At 41.4% G+C, this 16125-nt stretch overlaps 1 protein-coding gene across 1 annotated transcript in view; it reads left to right on the top strand.

The window, feature by feature from the left end:
- Window positions 1-5474: 5474 nt before the first annotated feature.
- The window catches only part of PLEKHG7 (pleckstrin homology and RhoGEF domain containing G7), a 33121-nt gene continuing 22470 nt past the window's right edge, over window positions 5475-16125 (top strand). Inside the window, exons 1-4 of the mRNA XM_052774163.1 lie at window positions 5475-6119; window positions 12560-12755; window positions 14068-14108; window positions 15997-16092. Of these exons, the coding sequence (XP_052630123.1) occupies window positions 5598-6119; window positions 12560-12755; window positions 14068-14108; window positions 15997-16092 (855 nt within the window). The 5' untranslated portion in view covers window positions 5475-5597. The remainder of the gene's footprint in view (window positions 6120-12559; window positions 12756-14067; window positions 14109-15996; window positions 16093-16125) is intronic.

The following is a 16125-nucleotide window of genomic DNA, read 5'->3' as shown; positions in this document are numbered from 1 at the left end:
AAACAGCTCCATCAATGGAGGACTGGAGGAAGAAGAGCGGAGCAGAGAAAGCTTTTTACCTCGATGTAGAGAACGTGCAAGATTTTGAGGACAAACAGGCAGAAAGGTTGGGGCATTGTAATAGAAGGTCCCTTGGGCTGATGAACAGAGACCTTTCAAGATGTAACAGATGATCAGCAACCTGACATTTTCTGGTACGTGGAAAATACAGCACAGGTCCATCTATGAGCCCGTCCTATGACCTGGATGCAACCCTAGCCAGCCAGGTATAGCTGAGATGTTGTTTGTCCTTGCCAATGTTTGAGAGAACTTCTACACTTGTCAGCAGTAGGAGACAAGCTGCATCTGACACAGCGTCTGATACAGAACAAGAAAGAGACCTCCGAGAACAAATGATGCTTGAAAACCCAGGAAGAAAGTTGAGGACTTTTCCAGCCAGCTCTGATAACCTATGTATTTCCGCAGAGACATCGCTGGAGGAACATAATCCTGGACCACATTACTTTATTTCTGGGCCTTCCACCCTAAAGAGGTTGTCCATAGCCAAAAGGCCAGCCAGGTGTGTTACAGCTAGAGGGAGATCCATGACAGAGCTGCGAGGCACTTCTAGACAATGCTGCACTCATTTATTTCTCTGCCCTGAGACCAAGCTTCACTTGCACTCTAGAGACCTATTTAGAAAGACAAGCCTGAAGGCTACAGCTCAGCCTGAGTTTTGGGTTAGATAAGGTAGAAAACTGTAAACTCTAAGAATTGCTTAGCTCTTAAGAGGCAAGACAGCAAAGCTGAGAACAGGTTTGGTGCACCTAGCTATAGTTAGTCTTCTGGCAAACAAATGAGGCTACCCTAATGCCAAGGCTAAACCCAATGAAAGGATAAGGAGTTGTACAAACAAAATCCAAGGATCTCCTACGTTAAGAAGTGACTTGCCAGGTGAAGAGGGGAGAGGGTTGGCTGGAGCAGCCATTGGTCTACAGCGCTGAGGCAACATGAAGCATAACGTTTCAGCATACAGAGGCTTAGTAGCACAATTAATATGCAAGTTTGGAAGGTAACTGCAGAGGCCGGTGAGGACATCTGGCTGTGTCTATTTCTGGAACAACCAGGGAGGTAGGGCTGGAGAAAATGCTTAGGATAGACATGGCTATGTTCAAAGTTCAAAGCAGAGATCATTGACCTGAAGTATCATCTCGATCCATAAGGGCATAGGTCTAACTGGGAGATTAACCCTGGGAGGTGTCACTGGGCAAACCCTGCAGCTGTTTAAAAGACCATGGCTAAGGCTGATGGCAGCATCACAGTCCGGGTCAGCAAAGGCCAGTGAACTGAGACGCTGGCTGTGCTCAAAGGAGACTGCCAGGAAAAGATGCATAAAAGAACTGATCAACTTTAGCTTCAGATTAGAGGTGTATTTTAGAATAAAGTTAGTTGACAGAAGGCTGAGATTTGAGCATAAATGTTAGGATTTAGTCCAGAAGAGGCCATTCTTCTAATGTAATTGTTTAATTTAGAAAGCACATGCAAGGTAACTGGAGCTTAGTCAGTTAAATGACCTGGCTACATTTGCTTCTGGGGAACAAAAATTATAGTTCACGGAATTAATGCTATGGTAAAGGCATTGTCTAGGATTGAGTTTATAGTTGGAGCTAGGATGATACTTGTTTGGAAAGGTAGTAGCTTATGTAACTTGAGAAGAGGTGGTGATAGGAGCCGGTTAAGTACTCATACCCGGTCCAAGCGGAGAGGGGTACTTGCTTTATCACAGAACCAAGAGGCAAGCTAGGCAGTACAAATGAATTCTGGCCAAAAGGAAGGCAATTATGACTTCACCTACATCCAAAAATAGCTCCCCAAGTTAAGCCAGAGAAGTGCTTAAACCTTTAAGAATATTTTTAATTCTGGGCAAAGGAAGTTAGAGACAGTTTTCAATTTATAGCACCAGGAAACGGGAAGGAAGGAACTAGAATAACTTCTTATTATATAATTGCTACTAGCTTAATATAAGTATACTGATCACATTAAGAATAATTCTCAGCTAGAATTAAAAAAAAAGTAAAAAAAAAAAATGAACCACACACCACTCCAGGTCTCTGTCAGAGCTAACTGATCAAAAACAACCTTAAAAAACAAAGTTTCTGCCTAGCTACACCCAAAGCCACCTAAACCAGTCCCAGCACTACATGTCAGAGAGTAGTTCGCACCAGCCCTGACCTCAGGCTAGCACTCCAGCTTCTTCCTTTTACTAATATTTGCCCAACCGCCTCTCTCAAAATTGATCCCACATGGCTGCTATCAAGGCCCAGGTATGGGTATTGGTATCTGAAAAATGTACGACAGCCTTCTTTCTAGCCCAGCCATCTCTGTTACCCTCTGAATTGCACACCGGCAAACAGAACAGCAGTATTTGAATGTTCAGACATTCAGAAGTTGGGGTTAGATTTAGATTTAGGATGCAGCTTCCACGAGCAGGAGTAAGGTCTGGTCTGGTAGACCCTGTGCTGATTTGGGGACCGATGCTTGCAAAGGGCCACCTAGATAATTTCATATACGAAGTTGTGGAGGTAAAATCATAGTAGCAGCTTTACAGCATGTTCAGAAGATTTCAGTTAGGCAGCAGAAGAGCCTGTTTATGCACTACACAAAAATGTAAAGAGTGCCCGGTGCAGAGGGCATAGCTCTCAGCTACCCCCACCACAGAGGAGGTTCCCCCCCAGGAAAGGTATGGCTTCACTTGCTGGTTGTCCCCTTCCCAGGCTGTTCTTTTCTTATTTCATTCTCTTGGAATAATCCCTCCTCAATCCAAAGTCACAATCTTTACAGAAAATGCAAACGTCACACTGCAAGGGTTGTCTGCATTTGCAAGTGTTCACTCAGCCCTCTGAAAATGTTAGTTACACAGTAGATTTGAACATTTGTGGCAGTTAGTGCTTCCTCACAAGTTATCTACCAAATAAACCATCTTTTCCCAAGTTTCACTTTCAATTCACCCAACCAAAGAACACCTAAATCAATTCTGACGGCTTCCAATCAGTTTTGCAACACAACAAAATAGTGAATTATCAATGTTTGGATGAACTCTCAAATACTCCGATACTAAAAGCTGTCTGTGCTCAGAATTACTCAGATAGTTAGCACACTTGTTAAAATTAAAATCTAATTGTACATAATGTAACCAAGGGCTATATCACTACTATTCTTCCATGAAGGATGAACAATGCGTAGTTAGATCCAACCGAATGAATCAAGACAAGCGGAGAGGAAAAAAAAAAAAAAAAAAAAAAAAGGATTGTTGGAGGGGTGGAGGCATTTCATCTGCTCTTGCAATTTATTACATACTTGACTGAGATCTCTCTTGCCAAACTTTATCAATGTGAAAGTACAAAAAAAAATAATTATGAAAGGAATGAAGTTTAGTAAAATGTATGGATCGTGTTACCTTTTGTAAACGGGCATTGATCCTGAAGCCACTTCCGTCTGACCTGATAAACAAATCCCCTAGAAACAAATCTACAAGAAGAAAAACTAGTTCCCTATACCAGCATTCAGTAAGGAGGCTTTAAAAGAGAAAACGCTACTGCTAAGTCTTCTATCAGTTAATGAAGCAATTGTTGAAAATTTGACTTAATTGCATATGAAAAGGATGTGACATACTGGAAGTTGGTAAATCTTCACCTGGCTACTTTGGTAAGTTTAATCATATACACTAATTTTTCTGCAGGTGTGGGGCATATTTCTGCACTTTTTTTAACAATGTATTTTCTTTACAAATATTTTGCTGCTGAGAGATTCTACTCATAAAATTAAGTCAAAAGTACTCAAAGAAATTTGAAGTTTCAACTTATTTAAAAAAAAAAAAAGAAGCTTGGTAAACTGAAAAGCAATAAAAAGATCACATTTTTAATATAAGATTTCCATGAAAAGATATCTCTAATCTTTTCTACTTCTGCAACAGAACACTATTCACATGAATATCTGGAAGCTCCATGCTGAGTTGCAAAATTATGCATGGAGGAGAGGTGATTATTAAAAAAATATATATTAAAAAATGCAAAGAGAATGCCTGGCTGAACAATGATCAGTTAGATGTGATAGCACTTCACAAAATAAAGGTCTTGAAAGATTAAAAAGCAATAACAGCAAATCTCAGAGCAATGGTATGCAATCATATCTCTGCTCAGAAACGTCAAATAGTAATAATTTGTCATTTATGACGTATCTTGAATGTGATTTTTAGTGCTTGACCGTTTTAATAAACTTGTGTGTTAATTAGCCCTGATCTATTAAAGAGGAATAAATAGATACTAATATATTTGTGACTATTCACTGCAGTTGTGAAAGAAGCCATTTCCATCATAAAGATATGCTTTTTCTTCCTGTAAGCATCTGAATTATTGTCTTCTAATGGCTAAAAAGTTTGTAAAAAGCAATACTTTGAACTAGCAAACTTGATGAAATAATTTGTTTCTAATCACTTTATAAATCAATCTGATGGGACTATATAATTAGACAAAAATCATATTCAATGTGTGATATTCAATAGCTCAAGAAAAAAGTCAACATGTTTGAATAAACTCATTCTAATGAGTAAGTGCCCCAAAGAAGCCAGCAATCATGAACAGATTTAAGATTCCTCTCAGCAAACAAAGAAGCTGAATTAAAGGGTTGAAGTAATAACCTTCAGTTATAACTTGAAATGTCAGTTCAGTTTTAGAGAGACTATTCATCAAAATACCTTAAAATAGTGGTTCATTAATCACAGAACAGATTATTTACTGACCAATCAACAGATAAGTTACTTTGATAAATTGTCTTCATTATTTGATTACAACTTATACATAATGTTTACTACAAAATACTTTTCCTGCTGAAAAGAAAGAGTGATTAGACTCACCTTACCTAAATGTTAAATTGTATTTGCTTAAGCATTCAGCAAGTAATTAGCATTTGTACATAAAAGATTTTGCAACAAGCAGGAGGCCTGAGAGCTAGTGACTTCATTTTTATCCCATGTACAGCAGTGTCACAATCTCCCTTACTGATGGGGGAGTGGCAACAGGAAATTAGGCAGCTGCAGTACCAGATGAGCAGAGTTCCTAATTACATAGTTAGTCTTTACCATCTAATTAGTTCCACTGACTGATGCTGACACTGCTTGCACACTCAAAGTTAGCAGCTGTTTAAACAGCCTGCTGAAATTGGGTCCTGAAACTGTTGAAACCTGCATTTAAGGAGGATTCCAAGCGTAGGCAATTGTTTCTGTACTAGTGCACATATCTACATTTTTTTGTTTAGACTTTTTTTGTCCATTTGCATATTTTCCCATATAAAAATTCATACGGCAAGTTTCTAAGAACCTTTTCTGATCATGTTTCCTAGGTACGCACAGCTATAAATCTTCATGCTGCAAATAAAGAATGCAACAACCAAGCTCTGATTATTCTCCAGACCCGGTCAAAGAAACCTACATCAGCGTGGAACTTCTAAGCAGGGAAGCTGATCTTCATAAAGAAAATGTTGCTTTGTCTGGAAGCAGCAGTCCAGAAGACGTCTTCAGCTCCTGTGCAACGCAGGCGGTATCAGTTTGTAGGGACACCACCATGCCTCCAGGGGACTGCCTTCAAAGACGAGGTTACACAGAGTCTTCGCTTCTGAACCTTCCCGCAGAGGAGTACATCGGGAGCTACCATGCACCTTTCCAGTTTGACCGGCATGCTCTGGCCAGAATTTCCACTTCCCCAACTTTAAGACGCCTGAGGATGGCCTCTGCCTCACAAGCACTGTCATTTCAGGGCGGCTCTGACACAGCTCAGCTGGGGAATCAAAGGGAATACACCGGCTCTCTCCACCACATTTGTAAGAGTCCACCTCGGTGCACTACAACGTCCTCATTGTCATTGCCTTCTTGTGTCCATGCAAAATTACTGTCTTCCAAAGTCAAGTCCGAGACAACTATAGCAGACCCAGAGTCTGCTGGCACCAGATCAAAGCTGCCAAGCCAAAAAGATCTTCTCAGCAATGACAGTCCCAATGAGACACTCCAAAACTCTTGGAAAGCCAACTCTGCTACGCTCCCTAGGAGACTCCCCCAGCCCAGCCCTACACCACAGGAGGGTGTCCAGGTAAGAGGAGTAGGATGACGCAAGCCCCTTTTCCATCTTGCATATTCAGTTTTGATCCATCATGGCCCAGCATATAAACAAAACCACAGTTCTTAACCTGAACTGCAACCTGGTCCGTGTCCCTTTGATACAACAGACCAACTTCTACGCTCATCGGGAAGGGAGATTTTTCCTTCCAAACCAGTAAGAGACAACGGTTCCAGCCTTGTCTCTTGGTGACCAGGTTGGCCTAGCCCACTCCTGCACATGGCCACTCTTTCCCACCTCTGTCCATTCACCTCAGTGGGCCAGTATAACTCTTTGTGGAGCTATGAAAAAAAGAAGACTAAGTTACCCAGTTCTGGTTTGGGTTTTAGAAGACTATTTTCTTTCCAGGGTCCTTCAGCAGGGTTCTTCCTAAGCCAGAGGAGTTCTCTATTCTGTTTTACTGAATAGCGTTACTAACCCCAACAAAACCCAGAATGAAGTCATTCAAGATGGTTGAGCCAAATTTAAGGTTCCCTACTACCAATGGAAGACGTCTCATGCCCTTTCTTTATTTGCACTTACCTAGCTCTGCCACTCACTGGCCCCCTCCATTTTTATGTTCACCTCCAAAAATAAGCAGGCAATTGTGCAATCTTTTCTGAAAAAAAGAAACGCTGGTCCAGCAAGTACCAGCGTCAGTAAAGAGAAATAAGCAAGGAAGGAGCTAAGCCTCCATCTTTCCCTGGCAGCAAAGTACCATTCAGCTATCCCCCATAACTTCACCCCAAGGAGAAAAGGAGACGCACTGCGTAGGCCAGGTTTGCTACTAGATCTACTCTCAAAGACCTTGCGTTACTTGCACAAGCGGTTAAATTCAGACACATGCTCGACTCTGTCCTTACACAAAGCACCGAAGCACCTACATACACACTTCGCTGAACGTGGATGATGTCAAACAGGCATATAGCTCTTTCCTAACCCATTAGTTTTGTGCCACAGACCAAAAGCTATTTTTCCTACCCTTCAAATACAAAAAACATTCTGGATATCAAATGAGTTGTCTTTTCTCCACAACAGTGAAAATAATTAGCCAATGCCTAAGTCTATGTAGTACATTTCTCTTAACAAATGAGTACTTTTTTCATAAGATCAGATTGATTGATTGCTTTCTGACCAAGTAACAATGTCTCACTTTCTTTCAGAAGAGTGGATTTCCTATACAAAGGTATGCATATATTTGTTCTATCTTATTCAAAGCTCCACTTCTCTACATTTTTAATGAATCCGCTTCACACCAAGGCAAAACTGAACAGTGACGCACGTATGTGTAACTCAACTTTAATTTGTAGATTTGTTTTGTGAAATGCCTGTCACCAGCTTGTTAAACTAAGCTTTATAATGAGATTTTCTTTCAAAGGTGGCCCTCTCCCCAGCACGTTTAGCTATATTTCACGCAATATTTCAGCTGGACCATCGGAGAGCTCTGCACTAGGAGCTAACTGCCAAAAGGTCTGGCTGTTTGGATTAGCAGTGTCAAGTTTCAGCTTGAAGAATGTGAAACATCTCATAATCTTGAGCGACATTCTTCAAAGCTTTGTGGGAGGGAAAAGGGAGGAGAGAAGCTAGCTGAACAGCTCGACATTGTTCTCACACATGAGCAAAGCAGATCTGGGACTGCTACTGGATGGGGTGATTGTTAATCCTACAAACGAAGAAGAATACTTGAATTTTATAAGTTAGTGCAGGCAAGATAAGGTGCTGCATACCATAGATCTGTGCAGTGAATTGCATCAAGCTCTTACAAGCAATCATCAGAAAGCAAAAGCTTGATCAGAAATGAGTTTGATTCAGCCATGTTTGTTTCCTTAAGACGTTCAGATGTTTACAGAAGGGAAACAAAGCTTATTTTCTCCCCACACCACAAGGGAGTAGGAGCTAGTCCTTCCCTTAATAACCATACCTCTGTCACCGATGGTGCAGTGCTCACTTTACTGCAGATTTCAGGGGGGCCATGCAGGTGAGTGGGGTATGTTGAAAGCACAAGCACTGGTGAGCAAGTCTTGGTGAAGACAGAAGTAGCCTCACAACAAACAGCAATACACTCTTCTGTGACTCTACCATAACATGTTTCACTTGTTAAGGCAGTAGATATCATTAGTTGAGCTCTATCTCCTGTTCTTCTCAACACTTACTCATTTTTCAGGTAAAAGCTCTGCTATAACCTGCAGTTTACAAACAGGTCTGTGTTTCAAGTATGTTTGTATTTGGGACCGGTTGGGTTGGAGCAGGCTGATACAGCCTACGAGTCATTACACAACGCAGTTCCCTAGACGAGGCTTAACAGATGTGTGTGTGCATCTGAAATCCCACGTTCACTGTAGAAGCGGCCTCCTAGACTTTCCAAATTGTTGCAATTTCCAACCGACTCTTTAGCATTTTGAATTTACAATGGAGATGGAGAGAGGAGGAGAGGGAGACATCTTTGTGTCTCACTGTGAAGACGGGTGATCTGTACCCATTTTACGGGAAGAGTCTGCTCTGATCCAACTCAAAACTTAATACGTAAGCATATCTCACTGACAGGGTGAAGATTTGTGTGATCTGTAGCAAACTTCAGGGGAGAATTTGAACAATACTGAATGCAAATGGCTAAACAGGAGAACATTGAACATTTAATGTACACACCTTCTCTTGGTGCCACTTGTCTGGCAGCTTCAGAGGGAAGCCACTACATGCCAGCTAGGATACTGGCTCTGGACTTCTATTCAGACACATTTTAAAATCAAGTAATCACACAAGGACCAACGCAGGCTTTGTTCCATAGCCACCAGCAGGAAAGATTGACAGACCGAGGTTTGGATAATGTATTACGATTTCTATTTTTTGTCTTGACCGATATTAGAATGTGCAAAAACATAAAACAAAAATCACCAGTTTCTGCTTTAAGCTTTCTTTGTCAAGTTGAATTTGGTCCAAGGTCTGGGCAAGGACTGTATTCAGCTCCTCCTTTATTCAAACCATTAGTCTAACTCCTTAACAGCTAATCCCTTCTTATCACAGCCAGAGAAAACTGCTGAAATGCCAGATTATTCTCTCCATCTAGAAGCACATCCAAGACTGATTTTATATAGCGTCCAGGGTAAAAACATACCTCCATCCTTCAGTTTGAATGAACATCTCTTCTCCCCACTCCTAGGCTGTACTTCAAAAGCCTTTCTTAAAGCAGCAATGCTCATTTTAAACAGCCTTCCCCCACACAGCCCTCAGTCAGGAGTGCCAGTACATCTCTGTCGGCATGGCAACATGCTGAACTGATGCTGATTAAAAATAATCAGCCAAAATAAACAAACAAAAAGGGCAAGAGGAGCAGCACAGAGAGAGGCGTTTGTGGTGGAGACAAGGCGAGATGCTAAAGCCAACGCTGCCGTGGAAGAAAGCGTTGATAAAACAAAACCTTTAGTGTACTCTGAGCTCATTTTCTCCTTGCACCATTCAGCATATCAGAGACTAGGTGGAAAAGTGGATTGCACAATTTCCTAAAGACAACCAGCTAATGAAGAGTCTTCTCCGTAACTGCCAAGGCAGCTCATTTTCAATGAATTGAGGGAGCTAGGCTCATCTATCTTGAAGTGCTCCTCTTCCTCTTTTAATGTCTCATATGCCCATAAAGTGTCATGCTAACTCTTTGAATCAGGGAGTCCAGATATCCTCTCCGAGTGGCTTGGGTAACAGAGACATCACCTGGCAGCTATCTCAGTACTGTGACCACCCTATAATGTTAACCTTTGTAACCTCTTCAGTTGCTTTTATTCTCATCTAGTGGGTATTCCTTTAAATAACGTATCTGTTATTTAAGGTGATTTATATAGAAGTCTGTTCCCTAGGACAGCTAGTTAGGCTAAGATTATAGACATATAAAGATACAGAACTCTAAAAAGCCATCAGCTGAAACTCTCCATGCCCTAGAAACAACTATATACACAGGAAATTTATTTTTCCAGACCATGAGCTGCTTCAATGTCTTTAATAATTTTCCATAACTTTGTAATGGAAACCTATGACATTATCTTGTTTCACAAAACAAGCAGATTTAAAGGAGGAATTATTGCAGATGATATCTCCTCAAGCACCTGAGTTCATCTCTAAAGTACAAGCATTTCTTTTACTCCTCTGCCCCAAGTAAGAAAAACAAACAAAAAATAAAGAAAAAGGCAAAGCTACAGGGTCTGCAGGCATGAAAAGATGCTAAAATATTGCATACAGACTCAAAACTGGTAAATTGCATTACACAGAACTTCAGTAGTTTAATTTCTCCAGTAAAACCAACAAAAGCATCTAATGTATCTAATGTGTGTACAGGCATGAGGCCAGATGATTACAGATACCTGCACCTTCATCTTCGAAGCACGGTTTAGGCATCTAAGTCATTAATCAGCCCAGGCATGTCAGATTGCAGAGGTATATTGTAGATACACATCCAAGTGACCTTGGCATGCTCCCACACATCACAGGCTTACATACCTATGTGAAGAGCTTGTTTAGACATATGTGTCTGAAGTTCAAGGCCTTTTTGATCTAGGGAAATAACAGCATTTCACTCAGTTACAATGCAACTATGCTTCCCGTTAGTAACCTTCATAAGCCACTAACCTCCAACTTCAAAATATATTCTGAAATTGAAGTAGGCTGGATACTTTAAAAATCAATAATACAGTGGCAAAATTTTACTGTGAATCCACCCTGAAATAAATCTCCTGAATTTCCTAGTACAGGAGTGACAACTTTAAGAATTGTCCTTGTGTTATATTGCAGTATCTGGCTTGTATAAGAACCCGGCTGCCCAAGAGATTGCATCGTGGAATCACTAGAGGTTTCAGAAGCATCTTAATACAATCGTTACTAGTACCTAAAATTTGCGCTGGGTAGCACTCAGTGCACCTCATCAAGAAGCAGTCTCCCTTGCACTGGTGTGGGCTTGCACACAACCAAGAACCAGACCCCTTCCACGGAAGCTCTCAAACCATGTGTTAGGTTCAATTTCATGAGAAACCTCAGAGATTCACTGTAAATCCCTAAACAAACAGATCCTATGTTCCCCATTCAGTAAGACTATCAGAAAAGGAAAAGCTTTTAGAGAACTTGCACATTGTAAACTCTTCAACACGTAGTTTTCAAGCCTAATATGTCCATGTTTAAGTGTTAAAGTCCCAGACCTGGCCCTTCTGATAGCCTACAGCCTCTCTGTTGTTAGGAGCAGTCTTTCCTTTCATCTATACAATTCAATTGGCTTTGCCAAGGCAATTGCAAGCAATGTCACTGTCAGATCACAACAAAAAGCATAATCTCCATGTCCTACTATACATAGCAAATCCCAGTTCTCTACCTCAGAGCTCATCTGCCAGTTGATAAGTTGTCAAGTGACTATTCATGCGCTTAAGGGGAAAAATATATCTGCTAGGTTTCACGTTGGTTGTTGGCAAATGGCTAGATAGTCACAGTAAGGTACCTGCCCAGGCAAAAAAAGCAGTATTATAATTAACTGACCAAAAATACCACACACAATAAATGGTGACTGAAAAAGAGAATTTTTATATCTGTATACACGCTTCATGCCTCCTCCCTCAGCTACTTAATTACTGACCCTTTGAACTCTAATGCACTCTTCATGCATCAGTCAATTGAAGACAGCACAACAGCAGCTGTAGGCACCAGCCACTTTGCAACAGTATACTAACACAATTAATTAGGTATCACTGTGAGTTATTAGCAAAATCCAAAAAGGTTTTTGATGTGTGCCAATAGTTTCTGTATTTGAATGCAAGGAGCCTCTGGCACAAACACACTGTTGGGTACAGAATGCCTGTGTCACTTCACTTGATGGATTTACATCCTGGACAATGCCCTCCGTTAGTAACAACGATAGCTGGAAAGAGCTATTTGTTTTCAATCAGCAAGGCCGCTAAGTCATATTATATTCAAAATACAAAATATTTGAATTAGCAGAAAAAACACTGAAAAGATTTAGAAAGAAAATAGCACAAACTAGCCAAAAGATCAAATATTAAAAAAAAAAAAAAAATACTGTTTAGCTGTTTCACTAGTATGCTGTCTTTTCTTGAAGTCACCCAAGTTATATGAAGGTTAAAAGTAATGACAACCCACGTATCAGTTAGGGACGTGGTATTTAACTGCTCCTTTGGACTCCAGTGCCAAAACATAGATTCTGAAATCTCTACTCACTTTTTCCCTAATCTCAGAAGAACCCAGGAATTTCCGATATTTAAATTCTCTAAGTACCTACTAGCTGAGGCGAGCCATGGCCATAAGCACCTTGATCTCAGCAACAACGTGGAGTTGGAAAGATAATTAGATATTTGCTGTCGATCACTGGAATTTTCTACTCACTGTTCCTTTAACACATCATGTCATAGCCGCTGTGATTTGGTTTTTTAGCTCGTTTCCTCCTGTATCAGCAAGGAGCACTTCAGAAGTTTCCTCTCCAGCCGCGAGAGATGACGCGTGTTGTTGTTGCGTCTCACAGATCGGCCGAGCGCAGGCGCAGCTCCGTGGTAGTGAGTCTGCCGGGACTCGAGGTGTTCCCTGGAGATCTCCTGGTGTCAGACAGTGCCATGGACTACCTGCCCACCACGGCCCTCCTGCTAGGCGCAGGTCAGACGCAGGGTGGGATTCGCTCGCCTGAGCCCAGCAAAAGCCACGACTAAAACGCGCGTGCACGTGGGATGGGGAGGGAGGATCGGTGCAATGACGGCGCACGAGTCGCCAACGTGACTGCATCGCTGATTTTTAGTTGCCCTCAATTTATTTTTTTTGGCGTGCATTTTATTGTTGAATGCAAAATGTAAGAGGTAGATGAGGGGGGGAGGACATGGATCAGCTCCTTCCTCCACAGGCTAGGAGCAACCAGAGCCCAGGCCAGGTTCTCCATCTGCAAGCGGTTGAGTTACAAATTCCTACCCGCACAGCTTCAAGCAGAGGGAAGAGAGTGGCCCATGTCACCCTTTCCAGTAGTGCTCCAATCTCAAGGGTAGCAGACCCAACTCATGCCTAGAGGTTGCTCACAAGACCTTCCAACACTGAAATGTTGACCTGCAAGCAATTTCCACAAATACCTATTGTGGAATATAGTATAGCGTGCAGTGTGATTGCTAGAGACCAGAAGAGGCTGGTGACCAGAGATCAAAATTTTCTCAAAAAAAAGAAAAAGTAAGTCAAGGTCACAACCACCAGTTTCATGAAAGCAAACAAGCCAGGCAGCCCCAGAAAGAACAACCAAGGCCTTCAAAATCCAAAAGGAGAAAGTTTCGACTGTGATTCCCAGTCACACACAGGCCTGAAGGTAGGTGCCACATATAGACAACTCTTTCAAATTTCTTGCTGAACACACACAGGCTTTCCTCACATCTCCCCAGTGCATTCCTACATCTCGATCCCCAGCTTTCCCTGTGCCTCACAAAGGACCACGAATTACAGCCTGCCCCATGACAGATCTGAGGCTTAGGGTTTGTAGGATTGTTTATTCACAGGAGTTTTAAGTACCAGCATAACTCCAAGATATCACTAAAGAGCAGACGTAGCCTAATTCTTGTCAAAACAATAAATACCTTCAAGAATTGGCTTGAGGTATGATGTGTTTTCCCATGTAAGGAACTGGCAATCACACACTGATCATCTGCAGCAAGTGGGAGTGTTTAGCATCATCCAAGATCCCGTCTCAGATAGACATAACTCTTGCTGGGAAGAACCCAAGAGGCTTAATGGGTTTTAAGCCTGGTGCACAAACTGCCTAAACACAAGTATTAAATCTGAGCCAAGAAGAGTAAAGTATATCAGGCTTCATCTAAAAAAACCCAAACAAACAAAAAAAAACAAAACAAAAAAAAACCCACCCCAACATATAAATAACAGTTTTATTTTTAGCTATTTGTTCCTTTACTGATAACGCATTTGTTTTACCCATTAGAGTCCAAAAAGCCAAGGTGGCCATTTGCCAAAAGAGGAGTTGTGAGTATTTCACCATGTTTTTTTTTCCTTGCCCTGACCTTGCCTTCTCCCACAACTAACCTGGGTAAACAGAGTTTCTTTACTTTACTGCCCTTGGAGAAAGGCAGCCAGCAAGTGAGCTGAACTCAGAGGTCTCAGCCCACCCTGGGACTGCTTGGACATTAATTTCCAACGAAGGTAGGGTGGCTCCGGCACAGGCACCAGCGCTGCTGCACGGGATGCACGTGAAAAACGGTCAGCGCCGCATCCCCACGGGTGGCGGGAGGGCAGAGAGGGACGGGCAACGCAGAAAATCTCATTCGAGGTGTTCAGGGGTGGCAGCGGGTCCAGTGCAGCTCCCCGGGGTAAGAGACCACAAGGTGGGTAAGTCAGTCACAGAAAATACAGCGTATCCTGTATTTTCTGCGTGCCAACCTAGACCTCGGTGCCTTAGGGCTCTGGAGGATCTGCCTACCTCCCACTCACGTGGAAGGGATCTAGGCTTTATCTATCCAAGTAGTTTTTTGGATGCTTTCTTAGGCCTTTCCTGTCCTCATGGGCACCCTCACACTCGCCAGTAAAAGTATACACACCAATACACTTCAGTTAATTTCCTTCTCTAACGCATTTCCTTGTCTTTTCCAGTTATGAAGATTTTCACTTACTATCGTATCTGAATTTCCTTTCTGAGTGTTGTTCTTCAGAAAATCATTTGCAAGTGCCTTGATAACTTTGCACCCCAAACATGTAATTGTGAGCAGTCACTTCCTAATATTCTCTACGTTTTATCTTCTAAATTTCAACTATCAAAGAGTTTGTGCAAGTAAAACCAATGCAAGTACTCAGATCAGCATGTACAAGAGTTCCCACTTCACTTGACAGCATTTCTATAGCATTTGAATGAGCATGGCCTAAAATTGAGAATTTTTAAATTCAGCAAAATATTTGAAATTTGCAATAAACTGCATTTGATATTTAGCCAAAAGTGATTTCTGAAACTATTAAACACTATAAAATTTAATTTACAAAGATTTATTTGCTGATCCATTGGTTAAGTGTGTGTATATATAATTGCATTATTGTTTCTGCTCCATTTCAAGCTATCTTTCAAAATTGAGACTTGAGCTTAAACTCTGAATTTCAAATATTATAATCAAATGCACATTTTAAAATTGGCTTAAGTTCAGTGCCTAAAGTTCAGACAACAAAAATCCATGAAGTATGAGTATACTGTTCCAGAGAGCAGATAAAACTTAGGCAAATACCTTATAAGTCTATGCTCACACCACTGAATTAGAGTTCATAAATATTGGTTAAACTTTTTACATGGCACTGTCGGCCTGAAAAACAAAGCCAAACCAAAAGCAATTGGTTTTATTTCATGATCCCTCACACAGACAAACTCCTCCTGCTCTTTAAGCTTTCTAAAAGCTCTTTTTATAGACCCTACTCTGCAGCTGAGCAACGGAGTTTCTTCAATACGTAGCTCAAATAGCAAATTAAAAACAAACACACACACACAGAAGCTTTGTACACCTATGGCAGGAGGATGATTTCAACTACAAGTTTGTTGTCCCCTACTTCTGACAGGGCTGAAGGAAGCAAAATATTTTATTTGTTGTTTCTTCCGAGGGTAGCCCATTGTCTGTTGCCATACCAATGATTTGCCCTGCCAAAGACTTCTGTGTTACATAAATAAGATCTTACACACCCCCACACCCCACCCATAGCTACAAAAAAACCTGCCATCACTGCCTCATCTCTGTGTAGGAGAGCCTGAAAATATAAGGAAATCACTCAGTTAAGGGCAAACTCCTTACAGATCAGAGCAAGGTTACCGAGCTGGGTAAACTTCTTAATGGTCTTTAAAACATTGTGTGAATCAGGTGGGTTTTTTGTCATTCAACAGGGTAAAGACAAACAGAAGCAAGCATCTGATCTGGAAAACTGTCTTTCAACCATTAAGATCATAGACTGCAGCACATACGAATTTTTCTGCTTTAAGGTATCAAAATACTCAGTATACTGTACCAAGGAT

Source organism: Harpia harpyja, chromosome 23, assembly GCF_026419915.1.
Source record: "Harpia harpyja isolate bHarHar1 chromosome 23, bHarHar1 primary haplotype, whole genome shotgun sequence".
NCBI lineage: Eukaryota > Metazoa > Chordata > Aves > Accipitriformes > Accipitridae > Harpia > Harpia harpyja.
The sequence above is the reverse complement of the archived record's forward strand: the minus strand, read 5'-3'. Positions and strand labels throughout refer to the sequence as shown.